Source organism: Hetaerina americana, unplaced genomic scaffold (assembly GCF_022747635.1).
Source record: "Hetaerina americana unplaced genomic scaffold, ioHetAmer1.1.p SCAF_52, whole genome shotgun sequence".
In the NCBI taxonomy this organism is placed as follows: Eukaryota; Metazoa; Arthropoda; class Insecta; order Odonata; family Calopterygidae; genus Hetaerina; species Hetaerina americana.
In genome coordinates, this window is record NW_027287117.1 from 400,450 (window position 1) to 421,988 (window position 21,539).

At 42.3% G+C, this 21,539-nt stretch overlaps 1 protein-coding gene across 1 annotated transcript in view; it reads left to right on the forward strand.

Moving 5' to 3' along the window:
• The first annotated feature begins 304 nt into the window (after positions 1 to 304).
• Positions 305 to 21,539, forward strand: part of dsf (nuclear receptor dissatisfaction) — a 70,924-nt gene continuing 49,689 nt past the window's right edge. The window contains exons 1-2 of the mRNA XM_071593160.1: positions 305 to 395; positions 5,031 to 5,192. Coding sequence (XP_071449261.1) covers positions 305 to 395; positions 5,031 to 5,192 — 253 coding nt within the window. The remainder of the gene's footprint in view (positions 396 to 5,030; positions 5,193 to 21,539) is intronic.

Here is a 21,539-nt window from a genome sequence, read left to right on the forward strand (position 1 = left end):
CCCGCATTGACACAAAATGTGTATTTTTTTTCTATTGACTCAATGTGCAAGCTGGAAGAACTGAAATAATCGAGAATGACCAAAATACGTCGGAAAAAATTAATTTTATTAAACCAAGCATAATAATTACGAGTGATTGTTTCAATGTTTTGATGTGAGCATTAAAATTTTCCACAAAGTGACCCACTTTACCCGCAATAATTCAACGGAAGTTACTCGAGTGTGGATATTTAATATTTTCCACCGAGACCTTCGTCATTATAAGTGACTTCATTTGACTCATACGATTCCCTTCCTCTTTTTCATGGTTCCAGGTGATCGGCTCCTCGACATCCCGTGCAAAGTTTGCGGCGACAGGAGCTCCGGGAAGCACTACGGAATATACAGCTGCGACGGTAAGTGACTACTCCTGCTGTTTATCCATTTTTTGTTTTCGTCCAAAAGGATATGGTCACGTGGTTTATTAGGACCCAATCAGAATGACGGATATCTTTAAAATTCTTTCTGAAATGGTCATAAACAAGTGAATGCTTCATTCGGACGGATAAATATCACTTTTTCGTCTTGCATGTACATGGAGGACTTTTTCCAAACGATCTTACAATTCTTTGCCGAACCTTCAGAATGCATCCAGCATAAGATTAGAGATTGGAGTCATTGTTACGCTCATGATGGCTGCTACCAACATCGAATTTTTAAAATTGTGTATCCATCTCCAGCTAAAAAATACCACGCAACAACGTCTGGCGGTGGGTGTTACGGTATCACCAATACAGTGTCTATTTTATAAGTAATGCGAATTCTCTGGAGGAAATAGATTTATTGATCGTACTTGTACAAATGATTAAAATTCTTCAAAATGCACCCCCCCTGCATAAATAAGTACACTTGCAGATACGTGTCTGGACCACGCCTGGCAGGCACTCTTGAAACTCCTCTCGGTGGGAATGTCTCTCAGGAACGTTGTAACATGCTTTTGGATGTTTTCCACGGTATCCCAAAGTTTTCCTTTCAGCTCTCTCTTCAGTCAAGGAAACAAAAAAGTCGCACGTAGCTAAGTCGAGACTGTGAGAGGGCTGGAGCATCAGGCCAGGAAATTGGTAACAATGAAGGACGTCTGGCTGGGGGCATGTGGCGTTTGGCTGGGCGCTACATCGTGCCGTCTTACAAAGTCGAAAAACACACTTCACGCAGAGGCACGTCTTACTACCCAGACTGCTCGTAGAAACCTGCTGACCAGCTGATTTTGAAGTGCTGACTCCCCACCACATTTCCCGACCAGTTTTGTTGCGCTGCTATGGATAGTCGCAGCACAATAAAATCATACGCATTACTTTCATCATGGACAATGTATAGTCAGAAATATTATTTTAAATATGTATGTATGCCAGCAAATACAATAAAACAACGTCAAAATAGAAGAGCAAAAATTAGAGTGGGTGGAACAGTATACCAATCTCGAAAGTGTTTTGGACTTAATGTTCAAAGTAGTGGGGGTATAACGACGTATGTGTGTCTATTTCCATTGAATATTTCGCGTATGACAAAAAGTCTTAGCGATATATCTACTAAAATATGGACGCGATTACAAATGAATGAGAATGACAAAAAACGTTTACTAAATTCCCTTTAACTATTAATTTATATTGATAATTTTAAATCTATTCAATAATACTCGAGTATATATGGCAGGATAATTTTCACATGGGTCATATAAAACTTAGCATTTGGGAAATTTCAGTCAAGTTCAATTATTTGGCAATGTTATAAATATTATACAATAATTCTCCTTGAGCGGCCACACTAAGTAGTTCTCCACCGATTTGAATAAAGTTTTTTTCGGAGTAATTTTCTCAGAAATAGTGATTCTATTGAAAACGAACTGCTTTCAATCGCAATTCAATATTGTACATTTTATCTCATCGTTGTTATGAAGAAAATACAGAAATAATTTTCCACTGGATATTTATCTATCTTGTGGAAAATTGTGGACTATCTTTTCTTTATTACTTTCGAATTCCACCAAAAAACGCCTAAAACTATTCCATCTCGTCGTTTTTTTATCACTTATATCAGTCATCCTTTTCCTCACCACTTATTCACGTGGTCTATGCGAAAAGTCAACTTTGCGTCAACTGCCAACTGCAACTTAGCGGCGTTAGTTGTTAATCGATGTCCTCTGATGACTTTTGAGACTTGACCAATACGAAAGCGTTGAGCCTATCCGACTTATCACGCTAAAAACTAATCGCACGGAGTCACGACTTTATCTCTGTGAAAATGATACCATTCGCACATTATCGAATCTTAGCATTGTCGCTCCAAAAAATGCAAATTTTGCAAGCGATATGAAGGCGAGCTCAAAATTATCTAGTCTTTCAATTTTCCCCAAAAATAAATATTTTTTATCAAAAAATACAAGTAAATAGAATATATTGACTAAAATAAATATCTTCAGATTATATTTTAGCATAGCTGTTGAACTCTTCAGCACCACAAAAGCTATTATCCATTTCACATCGTACACTGATTAAGGTATTATTTCATAATTTGTGCTTTGTCAGGTAATGCCGGACTATCTGCTGACCTGTCTCCAAGCGCGTAAGAATATAAGAAAAAAGTGTTGGAAATTGACTTTGTTTTCCAGAATAACATTTTTTTATATGAAATTTAAATATAAAATTGCAACATTTGCTCAAGAATGATGCATATATGCGTCCCCACTTATTATCAGTCGCAGGTTGTGAATGATTTCGTCCTATTTACTCGATTAAAATACGAAATTAATTGCATTTTAACGGGCTAACCTCTCAGTCTAGCGCTTTGTGCAAGTGAGTTGTTATCGTGATTGCTCAACGCTTTGGTTTCAGTTAGTTAATTCCATTAAATTCCGTGTCTATTCCGTCCCTTTATTGTAAATGGTACTGCAAACCTCTTCCCGGGGACATGAAATCCAATTTCGATTCGGGAACTTGCCCCCTTCATCCCCCGCCGTAACTATTTTGGTACGGTCGCGATTTAAACACAACCAAGCCCGTATCGAATGATCTTGATTAACTGATTTTCAATTATCGGTGCAGAGTAACGCTAATTGCAACATAACACAGGCACTGGAAATGTTTGTGTGCGATTGGGAAAAAATATCATTTTGCTACATATTTATAAGGGATATAGAATTTGCCTGCCTGCTTATTATTGCAAATCATTGGAAGTGAAGCAGACACAAGGGATACAGGAACGCACAGTAAGAGAAGCCATCCCAATTATTTAAATACATTGAGTTCTCATGTACATCTGTTTTTTAATGCATATGATTGCTTTTTGGCTTAGAATTTATCAGAAACCGTTACCGCTTCATAGTGAGATTTAAAACGAGAAACCTATAGGTATTCACTTGGTGATAAATAAGCGTAATCATAGTTTTAGTGAATAGTACGCACTTAAAAGGACACTCACATTGTAAATTGTTTAAGCTTTCGGCCTTCTCCGAGACCTTCTTAGAGTCAATCTTACTGACTGAAGGCCGAAAGCTAAACAATTTACTATGTGAGTGTTACTATTTCATTTGTGTTCTATTGTGCCGTACAAATATATATATATATATATATATATATATATATATATATATACACACACACATATACATATATACACACACACACACACACATACATATATATATATATATATATATATATATATATATATATATATATATATATATATATATATATATTTATATATATATTCATAGTTTCTTATTTTTTTTACATGGAAATAATTTCTGTATACACACACACACACACACACACACACACATATATATATATATATGTGTGTGTGTGTGTGTGTATATACAGAAATTATTTCCATGTAAAAAAAATAAGAAACTATGAATTAAAGGAATGTATTAGATGTATACTTGTATATATTGACTCTTAAATGAAGGCAGCAATCGATGCACAGGGGTTATGATGATAAAAAACTCTATTATATTTTACTATAACGCTCAATGCATAGAAAATGCGCTAGAACAATGTTTTCATGAACAATATCGGATAAATTATTTCAACTGAACTGCAATGATATTCGACCTAACAGTTTCCGACGGTAATCAAAATAATTGTATCTTTGTCAATGTTAGTGTAATCGATTTTCGATGCAATACAGTAACCCAGTAAATTTAGGAAACACGCAATTTAAAAACCTTAAAGCTTTTTCATTATATTGCCCTAATTCAACCGGAACGGAATCGATATCTCCAAAAATACCAAAATGTCATCATTCAAAGTCATAGTTAATGTAATATGTAGGTAGACATTACTATGTTTTATTGGCGTGGTTTACACGTATACCCGGAAGGGGGGGTGTTTTCGATGTTTATTTGATGTTCTTCATGGTAATAACACTATAATTATAAAGATTGGGACATAACGTCCTTGATCCATAATTTTTGCACGTATTATTGTTTTTAAAATGATAACGTAACCTTGTTAACATTGTTATTAACATTGTCAATTATTCCCAAATGATAACTTTTAACGACATACCAACAAAAATGGAAAATGGATAATGGTTGCCACAATTTGTTATGGTATGTCTTTTATCTCAGTAAACTGCCTAAGGAAATCATTATTCCATTCTAATATTATTAATCTCAGTTGGAGATCCGATAGTGGACTACTGTTTCTTTGTACGTAATGTAATGATTGCATTTTCGGATCATATGATTATTATTCTCTTCTTTATCCCCGTATTTCTAATTTCATTAAGCATTTAAGAATGACGCTAAAATCAATTAATGGCGCCCCAAGAACCCCCCAGGTAACTAACTATTTTTGTTAGAATTTTGCGCATTGCATTAATTTTTTAGTGACAACTACTCTGGGATGAAATTTCTGGCATTTCTACGTTGCAGCGACTTGCCCATTTAGTCAAACCCTCCGTTTAATTACAATTATTTGGACAATTCATCATCGCCGGTCATCTAATGCATTTGAACCGTGGGTTTTACCACTTCCTGCCCCCAGGTTGCTCTGGCTTCTTCAAGCGAAGCATCCACCGCAGTCGGGTGTACACCTGCAAGGCTGCCGGTGACCTCAAAGGCCGCTGCCCCATCGACAAGACTCACCGGAACCAGTGCCGTGCCTGTCGACTCAAGAAGTGCTTTGAGGCGGCCATGAACAAGGACGGTGAGTTATACCCCGTAGTTTCCTTCGCCCGGTCGCCGCGGTTGTCGTGACCGCGCCCTGGTTCTCTTTTTGAATCCTAACCGTAATTGGGTGAAGTGAATATGGTAAGCAATTAAATAAAATTGCACTGGAAACGTCTGCAAAGTTTCAAATCAATTTCGTACACTTTTTGAACCACCTCTAGTTATTAACTCCGTTCGTTGATCGAAATCGTCGATTCATTGCTGATCAAAATCTTTATTTTTCCGTTGAGGCCAAACGTTACGGGAGGGCAGCTGAGGTGATTTGGGAGAGGGAATGGATGATCACTTGACTTTTGCGCAATTGAAAGTATCCTTGTTGGCACCGTTCTCGGGGGGGGGGAGCTTGCGTATTGATTTGTTTATCAAGTACTGAGGCCCCGGAGAAATGCAAAGCGTACTACGGCAATGTGCTGGAACAAAATACCCTCCAGGCTACCGTTCGAGAGAATCGCGCAGGGAATCCTTCAGAAGCGCACTTCCCCAAAACTCCGAATATCCCCAATTCCGATACCCTCACCTCACCCTCCTCCACCTCCACGGAAGATTCCCATATTATTCGTTCATTCCCGAAACGTAATTTCAGCGAACGTATATCGAATGAGTTTCAATTCGCTCCCCTCCCTTCACCGAGTGCCATCGGAGACGACGCTTCCTCTATGGGGGGCGACAGACGGACCCGGGGGGGGGGGGAGCTGAGTCTCCAGCGGGGCGAACCTAATTTCTTCCAGGGAGCATGAATCAGAGCATTGACGTTTTGAATCGTGGACTCTTCTCCAAAGGGGGAGGGGCAGCGGGAGGCCCTGAGGACACGGTGGGCGACGTAACAAAGGACTCCTTCCCCCTCGATTGCCTGCCCTCCCGCCGATACATTCGCGCCCACGGATAATAAATAAGGTCGCGCGATTTATGGCGGGGTCCCGACCGGGCGCGAGATGGCACCGAAGCGGGTGGCATCTTAGGAAGGGAACAAACGACTCCCCCGACGGCGTCGCCGGCGGCATAGCCTCCCGCTGCCGCGAGGCCCATTCACGACCCGCACGCGCCCCCGCGAACCCCACGACCCTTTGTCCTATCGAGGGGACAGGTAGCGAGCGATTTGATAGTGCCGCAGATAACAATGCCCTTATTCCATACACCGCATGAAGTCCCCTATATCTATCCCATTGGGTTTCCTTCATCGACATTACTTTGCATAGCACGTGTCAATGGAATTTTAATTCATAAAGGTTTCATTCTTTTTTCTCGTTTTATATGGTTGCGTTTCTCCAGTGGAGAAAGTTGTGCACCCGTCGAACTCTGAAACACTCCCAACGTGCCCGTTGTTCGTGGCAATATGAGCCTGGCGGACTTCAGTAAATCATTTTAGTGCTATAAATACGATACGAGTATAACATTTAGATTACTAACGAGAATATCTTAAATTATTCACTTCTTCAAACGTCAGTTACTGACTGGTATTCGATGCACCTAATGTGAGAAGAATATGCATTTATTGAGTTACCCGTGTAATTATCTTCCACCAAAATTAATAATCACTATTCCCTTATACGTTAATATTTTGATTAGAGCAAGTGCAAGGCTAATTTCAATGCTTTGAAGATATTGCAAGAGAGATGGGACTATTGAAATGAGCTCCATTCATGTCTAAAATCCTTATTCCTACTTATCTCTGCGTCTTTGTTTTTCGCCATTTCGCCAGAATTCAGACCTAGTTTTTATCGTTAATTTCTCACCCTTTATTTTCATAAAATTCGGATAAAAACAATATAAATTTCTCAATACGAAATACCATTTTACAATTGCTCCTCGCAATTTGATCACTTTGAGACGCACTGAAGGAATTAGTGAACGAATCATTTTCAATGTTACGGAATTTGTCACCAGTTGGAATATCAAGACTGATTTCTTTGTCTCTGTCCGACTTTCCATGATTCAGCATAATGTCTTCATGTTGAAGCACTTCAATAATGTATCTCCATCATTACTGCTAGATTGTGATATTTACAAGGTTATATGGGGTCTTGTTTGTTTTCACGATGTAATTTTCATTCAGTAGCTTTTACCCTGGGATAGATTGACGGGACATTTTTTCTTAAATATTTCTGCATCTCATTCCATTTCATCGCCTTTCATTTGAGCCAGATATTTTCTCCCAGTGGAGCGTGTGAACTTCTATTCCTATTTTATGGCAGAAAAAAAATCAAGTGTGTTTCGAGTTTTATCGGATCCTTTTCCTTTCCTTATAGTGATCCACTTGTCCCATTCCTTTACTCTTATCTTTCGGCTCCATTCTCTAGAATGTAAAGTCTTTTGTTCTGTTCTCTCCTTCTCTAGCCTAGTTCCAAAGATTATCCAGCTCCACACAAATATTGTTGAGCATTAATTCCTTACTGGTCACCATGATTCTTCAGCACATTTAAGCATAATCTCACACTCTTCATCAGAAATGTGCTAAAGGTATTCATTCACAATTTAAATTAATAACCCAAATGTGCATCAAAAAGGTTCTATTGCAATTATTCCTCAGCTTAAGGTATTGATTCATAATTTAAATTAAAAGCCTAAATATGCATTTTATAAATTCTATCGCAAATTCCATTGAAAAACGTGCCAATTCATCCCTTGACGATTTCAGATCTCCGTTTTAGCCACTGTGCAGGACGTAGGGTATGACGAGAGCAACCGCGAAGGAAGAGCCAAAATATGCATTTCGCCCCCGCGGAGTTTCCTCACCCCCTTCCTAATTTCCTTCCTCGGAAGCTCGTCGTGTATTTCGGACGCAGCACCCAATTCGCTGATTCGGACACGGTCCGCATTCGACCGCCGCCTTCCCGTCCCCCCCCCAACCCATCCTCCCCTCGCCCCCCTCTCCATCGTCCCCACACACAGAAGGTCTTCCCCCCCTCAATCCCTCCCCACCCCTCCTTTGATGATGGCGAGACGAGAGGCTGATTCCTCCTCCTCTCCTCAAAACCCTCCCTCTCCCCACTGCGCCCTTCGATCGTCACTTGTTCCCTTTCCCACGGCCCTTCCAAAACCATCCGCGGCTCAGCCCCTACCCATGCCACCTCCGCATCCACCCCCAACCTCCCCCCCTCGCCCTGCTCCTCCCCCTCCCCCCCTCAACCCTCCCGCCGCTCTTGACTGGCTCCTCTCACTTATGCGATTACCGAGGCAAACAACCGTCCTTGGAAATTAACTTGGCCATTTCGTGCCTCTTCTTTGCCCCCACCCTGCACCCTCGCTCCCCCGTGCGACCCCCCGCCATCGCACAGACACAAGCAGTCGCTCGGAAGGAAGGAGGGTGGGTGGCTCTGGGATGAGCGATACCTCGATGCCTCGATTGCGATTTTCATGTACTATAAAGTTGCGACTTTGAGTCATAAACCACCCATGTGAGATAGCATGTGTCATCGAATTTGGTTAGATATGTGATATAAATGTATTGACCACGGATAGGAGGTTATTGGAACGTAAGCATCGAGAAAAATTGAGTTAGGATGTGGGAAGGAGATTAAGTCTAACGAAGAGATGTTTTTCATAGTGGGAGAAGAGAGGAAGTTGCTGGGTGAAATCCACAGAAGGAAGTAAAAGTGGTAGGTGTTGAAACTGAGAATATAGCGATTTTGAAGACCGTGATAGAGAGGAGAATATTAGAGGAAGGAAGTGTAAGCTTTTTGGCCGTATTTAGCCAGAAGAAAAAGGTATTTAGAACTTAAGTCGGAAGTTTACAGGACAGAATTATGGAAGTTCACGGGCTACTTTGTATATAGTTTGTGTTAGGGTACCCCCGTACCCTAATTTTTTAATAGGTGATGATAATTGAATTGATTGATGTAAATGTAGTAAATCAATATTCGCTTCCGAATTGCATACGCGGGAGGTATCATTCATCTTCTTCGCGTTGACGCTATGTTGAAAGTTATGATGCATGCAATTACCATCGCAGCCAAATATTTTTTTCCAAAATCAAATTGCCAAATCCTCATCAAGGATTCTATCCTGTCAGGTCTCGTATTCTAGTCGACACTTCGACGCTGGAGTCGAAGTATCAACTTGTTGTCCAGTCCTCCATGAGGTTAAGTAGGGCAATTGAGGAGTTGAACGAATGTGAACACATCTGAGCACAGTCGTTCAAAATGCAGGACCTGACTCGGTCGATGGCAATCTCGACGAGAATTTATAGATTCGATTCAAACGTGGCATTGCTATACAGACTTCATGTCTCAAAAGTGTCGGCATGTCACCCACGTGACACTAATGGACGCCATCGCAGTTGCAGGCTATTATCACTATCGGTCGGTTCTCCAAATCATTCTTCTGCGATCCCTACAATCCCTGAGAATCTCTTCGTTTTCTCATATTTCCTTGAACATCTTCCATCAACGGCTTTTTATAGTTCACCGTAGCCGACCTTCCTAATTACTCCCTAACACGTTTCCCTCGATTATGTCCAGTAATCTCTCGTTCCACAAGATGAATTCTAATCCTCCCGGTTTTATGATGGTTACATATGAGGGCGATTCGAAATGTAAGGTCCCCAATTTTTTTTTTCATGAAAAATCAAATTTATTCTCAACTTTGCGAACATCGTTGAAAAGTTTGAGCATTTAGCTATTTTTCTACAAAGTTGTCTTGACGATGAATCACTTTTTGCATCCTTGCGACTATGTAGAAAAATAGGTAAATACTCCGCCTTTCCTACCATGTATACACAGTTGAGAATAAATATGATTTTTCATGGAAAAAAATAGGAGACCTTACTTTTCGAATCGCCCTCGTACATTATGAAAACGCTTGTTGCATTAAAAGTGCCGCGTCGGAGGAAGACTTCGAAAGATACGAGACTACTGAAGTCTACTACAAAGGAAACCTAAAACAAGATAGAAAAACTACCGGAGGGAGTAAACAAGGGAGGCAACGCGAGAGGCAGTTAATGCGTCTAGAGAATTGTTTAAGACATGAACTGCCGTTCCTACTTGGAGAAAAATGCAGGCTCTCGACCGGGCGAGTGGAATCGGAAAACAACTTCTGCAAATCAATCAATTTGATTGTTGATCGATAAGAAGCGTATTTACATCGCATGTTCCATAATATTCGATGTCGCACCACATACGCACACCTGGTTCGGTGGAATCCCTAGAGAAACCCCCCCCCCTCGTGGCACGCACCCTTCCCTAGCCAGTTTCGCCGTTTCGATCTTCGGCTTCGGGGCTTACAATTCGAGTATCCCACGACCCGAAGTGTGTTAGGAAGGTTTGCGGGAGGCGGGGCGAAGTGGAGGGAAGGAGGGGGTTGTTATCGCGGGTGGATGCCTTTGCCTTTGAGTCCTTGGGTTAAAGAGGGAAGGGAGGAGGGCGAGGCTGCTCCGGAACCATTTTTGCGTCGGTTCGTAGGCGCCGGGGGGAGGAGGCGAGTGGAAAGAGGGTGGGGGAAGGGGGTTTTGCGAGTTGTGTGTATCGCTTCTTCGACATGGGCTGACTCCCCGTCTCCCACCTCCACCTCGCCCCACCCCTCCAACCCCCCATTCCCGGAGATGTAAGAGCGAGAGGGTCCCGGAGATGGGGGACGCGGGAAGCTATTTTGTAAGAAGCTACTTTTCTTAGATCCCTTCTCTCCTCTCACCCACGTCCCTACTCGTCTCCTTCCTATGGCCAAAGCAATCTCCCTCCCCCGCCTCTCTCTCTCCGCCCTTGCTTTACTCGTAAGTTTGCTCGAACCAGAGAGGAATTAAGCGAAACAAAAACAGCAAGCCCTTGATCTACTTGCCCAACAGTACCGTGGGTCACGATGGGACGGCAAGGATGAAGCTATTGATAATAATGTGGGGAAGATATCGGAGTGATGTGATTATTTCAATGTCAAATAACACCACCATCGCCAATAGTGATGATCACCATACCAATGATCAAAGTTTAGCGTTTAGATATGATATTACTTTTTCCTTAATTTTAAAAGATGGCCGGCATTCAGCATAAGGCTGGTGGGGAGAATGACAGGTTGTTGGTTTTAACAGAAACAGGTCATCCTTAACCAGGAAAATATTTGGAATATAGCCCGTAAATTAGGGACGTAGTAGTCCAGGGTTTGAGCGGTGGACTGCTGACCGAAGGTCCAGGGTTCGATCCCCAGGTAAGGTTTTCTGGGCATTCTGAGGTTCACCCGAACAGTGTATTTCTTCGGGTGCTAGAACTTCCTGGTAAGCCATAGGCGACCCAGGGAAAGGACCTGCCCCCCCCCCTGTGAGAGAATGCTCATACCGTATCGGACTTTGGCGGGATTTCGTGTTTGAATGTATATATATATATATATATATATATATATACACACACACACATATATATATATATATATATATATATATATATATATATATACACATATATATGTATGGGTGTTGTGTGTGTGAGTCCTTTAACGTGTTATCTATTATATTTTGTGCTCCGAATGATGCCGTCCAAATGTTATATTGCTCTCTTGAGTGCTTGTACTTCCCGCAATTTAATTCCGAGAAAATGTGACTACAACTCAAAGGACCCGCCGCCGCTTTTCCGTAGTGCCAGTAATATCATACCACGCCATTAGAAATTACCTGATTAAGTGGCGCCTTTATAAAATGAGAAACCACAGGAATACTACCAAATTACGTTGAATCAAATTACGGAGAACAAGTGTTTCCGCGTCGTCCCTCGTTGTTTCTCTCGCCATGTATTGAACTTTCCACACTTTATGCACACTTTTCGAGCACATTCACAGCGCATTTCAGTTCGGCTCATTCCATCAATGAGATCATTGAAAATGTGCGTTTTGAGTATCAAAACGCGTACGCCTGTGATTCCTCAGCCAAACCACCCAGGGTGCTTTATCGAAATTTGGCAGGGTTACTGTATACCCCTCTCCCTCCCTCCCCCTCGTGAAACGTCCCCTGGGTTCCAGGGGTTGAGAGAGTGGGGGTGGGAGACTGGGGGTGGAGGGGTTGCGGTGAGAAGGGCACCAAATCCTCTCCCGCAGTTTGTCAAAGGCCAAAAAGGGGGCAGGATCCATCCTATTTAGCGTGCCCGTGTGTCAAAGGGGGCCTTTATGCTGGGCGGGGAGGGGCGAGAGAGAGGGAGCGGGCGACCGAGGTCGACGCGTTTGCCTCGCGACGAGGTAGTTGGGAATCATGGGATATTTCCGCGAATGAATGGAGCCAAATAGAAAAGAACTGTTGGTCGGCTAATAGGATTTGATGCCCGAAAATACGAGCGTGTGAGTATATGCTCGCACGGAGCTATGTGGGCGTGAAATCTGCACCGAGGAGGGGGGAAGGAAGGGCGGCGGCATGAGGAGTAGGGTGGGCGATGGAATCGGCGGGAACTGCGCGGAAGCATGCGTGTATTTGATTTGTAGGCCTAATCACTTCGAAACAGGAAAAAATGTTTTTTTTTCCACGAAATCACCTAGGTCCAGCCGTGTGCTATGACGATTGATTGAGAAGGCCATCTTTTTTTTGCGAATCGGCGCCGTAAAATATTTTCCTCGGAGTTACCTTTGAGGGGTGCTAATTGCAAATTTGACAAGGATTTCGTTTGTCGAGTGAGGATTTTGCGTGCTTTTTAGTCGAGCGCTTTTTGGAAAACCATCCGGAAGGAAAGCCGGTCGTTATGGTATCCAAAATTCTCATTTAAGTTTCAGAGGATTTAGAGAGCGTTGCCGTTTATTGAAGGACTTCATTGAAATCGTATCTTTAGTTTCGATATTTTGTTTCGGCACGGACCCCTTAGTGTTTCGATATTAGGTAGAATGCAATGGAATGCGGCAGCAAATGGAAATCAAATTTTAGCAGCTGATATTCTTTAAAGGACAGTTATTTTAAAATATGTCAAAAAGCGTGAGGCGTTCACGTTTGGAATATTAAATTTGTTTATACAATTAAGCATTTTTATTCAGCTGAAATTAAATTGATAAGGATCAGAATGACGCCCAGATATTTTACTTGAGATGTACTCTACCCTGCGACTGTAATTGTAAGCATACTTGTAATCATACACCGAAGCACAGGCCACCGCAGTACTGACACGTTCACATAAAAAATTTTAGGAATTAGGAACCTGATGGAATGCCTAAAATCATCATAGCACATGAAGGCATTTATTAAATAAATAAATAAAATAATATTATATATATATATATACAGGGTTCGTCCGGAGAATAATTGTACTGAGCTCAGGAAAAAAAATTTATTACACTTTTACATATCTTAAGCTAATATTCCTCAAAATAGGACCCTTGTGAGTCGATACACTTGTTCCAGCGGCGTTCCCATTCCTGGAACGCTCCCGCGAAGGCATCATCGGGAACCTCTCGAAGACACGTCGTCACGGCCTCTTTGACGGCGTCCAAAGTCCCGTATCGCGTTCCTTTCAAACTCCTCTTTATCTTCGGGAACAGAAAGAAGTCCGGGCTGTAGGGCGGGTGCGGCAGCGTTGCCACGCCGTGCTTGGCCAAGAAGTCCGACACGACAAGCGCGGTGTGAGACGGCGCATTGTCGTGATGCAGCCGCCAGATGTTTTTGATCGCTGGCCGGACGCGGGCGACTCGTTTTCGAAGCCTGTCGAGCACTTGGACGTAAAATGCAGCATTTACAGTTTGTCGTTCAGGTACAAATTCGTAGTGGACGACTCCCCTTTTGTCAAAAAAGACAATGAGCATCGCCTTGATCCGAGATTTGCTCATGCGAGCTTTCTTTTGACGGGGTGATGATGGGGTGTGCCACTCCGCACTTCGTCTCTTCGACTCCGGGTCGTACTCAAAGATCCACGTCTCGTCACCCGAAACAACGTTCTCTAAAAAATGTGGATCATATTTGCAGTGATCCGCAAGTTGTGTCGCGATTTCCAAACGATTGAGTCTTTGATCATCACTGAGCACTTTCGGCACCAACTTTGCACAAATTTTTCGCATCTGTGATTGCTCCCTAATAATCTCGTGCACTATTGTTTTTGGCACATTACACTGCTCTGCTATCATCCGAACACTAAGACGACGATCAGAGTTCAGTACATCGCGAACTTTTCGCACATTTTCGTCGGTGAGTGTCGTTGATGGGCGTCCAGGCCGTGGTTCGTCGTCGACCTCTTCTCTGCCCTTCACGAACATCTTGTGCCACCGAAAGATCATGTTTCTGGGTATGGCTGACTCCCCGTAAGCCTGGTTAATCATACCGACAGTTTCGGTAGACGATTTCCCAAGCTTTACCGCAAATTTGATGGAATAACGCTGCTTCGGCATCGCGTTCCGTGACGTGGGTCGAGCGTGGAGGTTCGCGTTAACAGAGCTCCTCACTACACCACAGCTCAGAGCCGACTGCCTTTTTCAGCGTCGCTTGCCAACATACCCCCCTCCAATCGCAGCCCGTCAGAGCGGTGCTGGGCGCGCCTGGAGCGGCGGGAAAAAATCAGTACACTTATTTTCCGGACGAACCCTGTATATATATATATATATATATATATATATATATATATATATATATATATATATATATATATATACACTCGTATATATATATGAGATGGTATGTCTTTCTTCATTTAGCACAGAACTACTAACTGGATTTTGCTCCAAATAAAACGATAGCGCGGTTCAATGCGAAGTACATATGCTTAACTTACAAGTCGTTTAATTTTTTAAACACGCTCCGATCCACATGCCAAATAAGATACTGGGTTGATAATGACATTCTGTCTACTATTGGTTTTGCATATAATAGCTCACTTTTACGAAAGTTATATGTTTACATGTCGAATTGGTATGAGTCAGTTATGAGAGTATCTAAATGTCACGTAGAAGGAAAAGTAAAAAGTATTGAACGCTACATTACATATCTCTATGTATCATCGTAGTTCTCTTAATCCTTTGACTCTTAGATACCCTCCGGCAACACTCTATTAATAAATAAAGACACATTTAACCGCTTCCGTTGCATTACGAATCAGTTCCTGGGTCATTTTACAACATGTTTCTTCTTAAAATGCACCAATTTCAAAGTGTATAAATCATTGGATTTAACCGGGGTTGAAACCCGGATCCCGGTTTGAGTCACGGTCAACACTTTTTAATTGATAAACATAACAGTTTTAGGTTTGACTTTGTGGAATTCCTTCATTATGAGGGTAAAAAGGAAACTTTACCTTGCGCATCATCGAAACCATGGTCGTGAAATATCAAGTCTTTATGGTGGAAGTGTAAAGTTTCCTTTTTACACTCATAACTTTGAATTTGGTACATTTTATTCGCATTAGCGGATTACCCCGTTGCACATTACTGTGGCGGCATCTCCCGCAGTTCTTTGAATGGTTCTTCTGTCATTATTTTCCTGATAAAATTATTAAATTCCTCTTATATATATTTGGAAAGGGATTAAGACATTTTGGGGAATCAAAGTCAATGATGCTTGTTTTCCACTATGATTTTCTCGGAACTGTAATGTTTGCCTATTTCGAAGGTAGATGGTGACGCTCGCAACACACAAATATCTCATTTTGTATATTTCTTACCCTTTGCGTGGTGTTTTTATGTAGCGGTTAATCTCAATCTCGACTCAGTTCGCTACCATCAGCACGCATTGATCGAGGCAAAGCAATGTCCCCTCAAGCTTCTTCTCTGGCCAATCCCAGAGGACCCAGGCGCGACCGGAGTTGCAACGCTGTCTCTTGCGGGAATGCATTAAAAAGTTCGGTCGTCCACTCTCTAACGTCTTCTCCTCGTTCCCACTCTCTCCTCGCCAGTTCGCAAGACTTCGAATGCTTTGCGCTTCTTTCTCGACGGAGGAGGAAGGGATGCGCCCCCTTCCACCCCATTCCCCACCCCCGGAACTCTCCTCCGCCACCATGCGCCCCCGGAATCCCAAGAGTCTTCCAATCATACAAGTCAAACACGGAGGACGACGGATCCGCTCCTTCCCTCTCCACGCACACACACCCTCCTCCCATGGCTCACAACCCCCTCAGCCCACCCCGCCACCCCCTGGCCGCACGCCCCTTCCACCCTTAACCCTTTTTCCTCTCCTTTGCCTTCTCACCCTTTTTCTCATTTTCCCGCATCTCCTCTTCTTCCCTCTCTCGAACCGCGGCATCTCCTCTCCTGCCTCTCAAACAGAAAATCGTTGCGAGGCACCAAAATCACTCTCTTTTACTCTCTATTTATCACGTTTCCTACACTATTTCTGCACTGTTAGGAGAGTGTTCAGATGGACTACACTTGTCTTCTTAAGTTTTTGCATTCAAAAAGAAACCATCTATTTGATATTGTTTAATATTGTAAGTTTTATTTTATGATGGCATACACTCATTAACCTGTCTGTTGTTCTCAGAGTGATGATGATAAATTATAATAATAATACAGTGTGCTTTTTTGATTAAAAAATTTCAAATCTCATACGCGGGTTTCTTATATCAGTAGGATACATTGTAAGAGTTCGGAGTGAAATAATTATTTACAAATTTGTATAAGATTCTGATAGATGTAAATTTTATCAAATCATATTAAATTCGTCCACCGTTGTTAACCCGAATGTTGATTGGAGCCAACACAGAATTCAGTCCAGTGTTTATTATTTATACTACCCTACTTCCCAGTTCTGTAGTTTTCTCTCCAGCTTTCAATTTAATGCTTTATAATTTTGTGCTATCAAATACCATCATTGGCTTTGTCCAATCTGGATTAATCTTATCAAATATGTATGCATTGTTCTTCAAAAAATATCTATATATCGTACATGAAAATACACTTTCTAGTTTGCTGTTATTTTTATTAGTGTGTGTAATGAGTTGAGCAGTTTTATTAGAGCTTATTTGACCAATAATAGTTAATAATAGCAAGGTTTGTGATATTCTACTTAATATGATTTGAGAGGTCTGAGTCTACAGCCAACGTTCTATGCAATAAATAAACGTGTTACTGGCTGAGAATAATCGGCAAATCCTTCTTTCTAAAATTTTACTTTAGTCTCTAGTTAAGAAGTTGATAAACTTCTAAACAAGAGAGTATTTAGAGGGGTTAGGCGGTAGAAGAGACTCCATTTTTCACCCATGAAGGAATGCTTCAGGGTCAGGCGTATACGAATTTTATCAATTTACATTGCATCTCAGTATCCCACTAATTTAAAATAATTTTTTTATTTGTTATAAAACCAGAAAATATAATTTAAAATTTATTTTGTTTTATTTTACCAACAAATTCTTAAAGTATAAGATCGATAAATTATAAAGTATATTGGTAAAATTTATCAGTTCTTCTCAGTTTTGTCACTCAAAAGGAAACGTGGAATCAATATCTGTCCATATTATTAGCTTTTTGTTATGAGGATTCGATATAAAAAAAAAGTTGACCGAAGTATTTCATCGGCGTGATCAGGAATACCTTGTCGGCGTGGTAGATTGTCTTATTGGAGGCGGAGACTAGTAGCGGGGTGACTCCTGTCGTCCCGCGGGAATCGAACCCGATGCCGGGAGAGTGCGAGGGCGGGGAGAGTCCACCCATCGATCGATCCCCGCCTCCTTCCCGCCCCACCCCCTCACGCCCACCCGCCTCCCGTCGCCCTGTTTGCCCAGACTTCTTGTCTTTCATGTGCCGACGACGGAGGTCCTCTCGGCTGCTTCCTTCGCCCGCCCCCTCCAGCTCCCCGCCATACGCGCGGAGGCGGGCATGCGGGCTTTGCCGGCCTCGTCGCGCGCCCTCTCTGACTCCCAATTTCTTATTTGCCTTCAGGCTCCGTCGCCTGTGTGTCTATATGCGATAGATGAAGAAGTTCCTAGGAAACATTTTATGGCGCCCCTCCAAAAATTCCCTTAGTTTCCCCCATACCTCCCACCTTCCGACATCCTTGCCACGCCCCTGATTCTCACCCCCTGCGCCCCCCAGGGCCTGCTCCCGAAAGATATTCTGGAGGGGTTTATTTGGATTGCCCGCGACAGTGATTTCCGTCACTTCCTCGTGCATAATCCCTTTGCAATCCACTCACTTTCTGCAGACCTTTTTGGCGCAAAGCTAAATATATACTCGTATTTCTATTTCCGTTAGGTTGTCTTAATAATTGTACATATCTACGTTTCCTTCCGGCGATATAGAAACTAGGTCGTGTAATTTAGCACATCGAGCATTCTAATTAATAAAAGTTATTAAAATTTAGATTGCCTATAGAATCAAGTGCCAAGCACAATTTTGTGGATTACTGAAATATTTGTATTTTAAAAACTGATGCCCATAATTTGATTTCATTTAAATTACTATACACTTTTCAACATCTAACGCCATTTTTAAGTGTAAATCTTGATTTTTCATTTATTATGGCGAAAACATTTAAAATTGTTATAAAGTTAAAAAGAATCAGGTTTTTTTTAATTGGGGTACTTCATTCAACACGATATTTTGCTTTGAAATTATTTAATTTGCAGATAAAATCACTTTTTGAGAGAAAAATATTTAGCATTTCAGAAAAGGTTGAAGCTGGTTTCCACCCTTGTGTTTTCGTATTGCCTGGTTACCTGTCACAACTAACGTTGTTTATTGTGGAACGTTTGGCATCGCCTCTAGAAGGAAACCTGTATTCCTCTACGACAGTCTAATTTTACAATGTAGAATCAGAGACTGGTCGTGTACCTTGAACTTTTCATGCATATCAGTGCTTCTCTGAGGCAATTTTAACCTCTCCTTATTTATACTGTGCAGTGTTTTTAGCATTAAAAAAATTACCGAGACGTTACATTCAAACTCTAAAGAATATATATTTTTGGCTGGACTGGAAATTTCTTTTCAGAAGAATTTCGAACCTAAGTAGGATCTCGGAAGATTTCTGATTACTAAACAAGGCAAACGTGCGAAGCCAAATAATTTATTCCTCCCTCACCATTCATTGAAGGTTTTGACCCAATGAATAAAGAAGCGTTAATATATTGTCAAATGGCGGATTTACATTTGCACGGATCATTTATCGACTTATTTTTATTTATCGACTTAATTGGGCGAGGTTGAGACTAATAGTTCCTTCTTCCAACTAACCCTACATTATAGACATATTTCAGACAAACACATACAACCAAGCCCTAGATGGAGGGAAATCTACCTAGGCGGGAATCGAACCCGCGACCTTTCGGTTGGTAGGTGAGGACGTTACCCCACCGCCACCGAGGCCGGATTCTGGGAGAACAAGCGATATTAATCACCCATTATCTTTCACACTGGATCATTTCCTTTAACTTAATACTTCAGCTACTAATTACTCGAGGCTTCACCTTACTACGTTATCCCTCTCCTTCTCATCTTAGCTAAATATAGTGGGTTCGAATTCAGCCTCTTTTCCGGAAGTTATGTCCTCCCTCGTCTCATTTCCTTCATATACTCTTATTGCACCATGAGTCAGGAATCGTTAGCCATAGAGGTTATCAATTAATACCCATTTTAAACTAGGTGTTACTTTGTATTGTTCAGGGCTTATGTACATTTTGTGTTAGCCTTAGCAAAATGAAATTATTCACAATAGCCATACTCACCTGCAAACAGCAATTTCCTGGTAGTGAAACTCACGAAACGTTCAGCTTTTTTTCTTACAAATCGTAAATGTTTTCCTCGTCGAATAATTTTCGGAAATTGGAGAAAAAAATGGGCATTCGATTTGCCTTTCATAAAAAAAACCACTTGCTATTACTGCTAAAAACCGGAGCATTTTGAAAAAATTCCGTTTATTACACGAAAATATTGCTTTCAAGTCGCTTCGATTACACTCGATTCGTGGAAAGTGACTTCCGATGCGAAAGCGGTTGTAATGAATGCGCGGGATCCCCTCGATGCGTGTGTTAGGGAATACGAAGGATGATACTTACCCGTTTCCTTCTCTCCCTCCCTCCCCCGTCGTATCCTCTCGCCTTCTTCCCGACCCCCTCACCCCTCCCCCTCACCCCCGGTGGCCAAAATCCGAATGAATACGCCTTCATCAACAACATCGTCCCTCCCCCTCTCGCCACCGAAGTGTCGACTCATCTAACAACTTACCGTCGCGTAGGAAGGAGTCTCACCGCAGTAGAGACGGAGGGTACAAGGTGGGGGGGGGGGGCGGGGGCTGCAAATAAGACGCCAAAGGAGCCCGGCGTCTCTCCTCCTCCACCTGCGTGGGAGATGACGAGATCCTCAGGGCTCCTCTCCTCCTCCCCAGCCCATCTGATCCATTCCCACGCCCCCATCCCCTTTCATCGCCCCCTCCCCCCCCCTCTCCCCCCTGCCTCTCAACCCCGCGAACCCTCTTCCAACCCTATTACGCCCCGCCCCACCCGCACCCTTCCCATTGAGGTTCCCCCGCCCACCCTACCAAGATTCTTGACTACCGCACACTTAATCCCCTTCTGCCCTCCTCTCGTCGTGTCGCGATGCGTCGAAATGTGCACCCGGGCGCGCATGCAACGGTGCCCCGTCTCCCCGGGAATTTGCGCGGATGACAATTTGTTATTTCGCGCGATTTTCACTCGCAGTCAAGCGCTTCGATCGTTGTGAGATGTTCAGCCGCAGCGAATGCACCCGACGTCGCGACGGGGTCACCGTTGGGTGAGTAAACAGAGGAATTCGTTGCAGCAATCCAGTACGTAATCGAATAGTAACTATCAGGGAGAGCGTGGTGGTAGCGGAGGCTCACGGATTTTTAAGGGGACCGCCTTGATACACCGCAATCATTAAGACGGAGAAGAGTTACACTGTCCGTGCTCAAGGATCCTCCATATGACTCAACAATTCGCGCCCGAAATAGTAATGTTGGAACTTATTGCCGACGGTTTACGGCAATGTTTGAGCAACATATGGGAATAGGACACAACTGTTCCGCACTCTACATTTCAATGCTGTGTTTATCTGGTGAAATTTTATTTTTCATCCGTAATACGTATTTAATGGGCATTTCACGCTAGCTGCATCCAAGATTTTCAATTTTTCAATCCTTCTGACGTGTTTTTTTTTAGCATTCGTATGTTATTCTTGCATCATATATATTGTGGTCAGTGGTTCAATGTGTCCCTAGTCGAATAGTGAGCATATGGTATGGCATATAAAAACGTTATGGTCACTCAACGGAGTGCGAGGGAGAGCTATTGCCAAAAATATTTAGGCATTCTTTTGATCGAGCAATGGAGCAGAGATTTGCTGATGATAACTATCACAGATTAATGCAGCTGTCTCGAATGATAGATGATACAGAAAATTAAATTGACCGCTTAGCGATTAAAGAACGTATGTATATACGTACTGAATAGAATTTTATTTTTCCCTCACGTAAGCCATTATAAATATAAATAAATGAATGTAT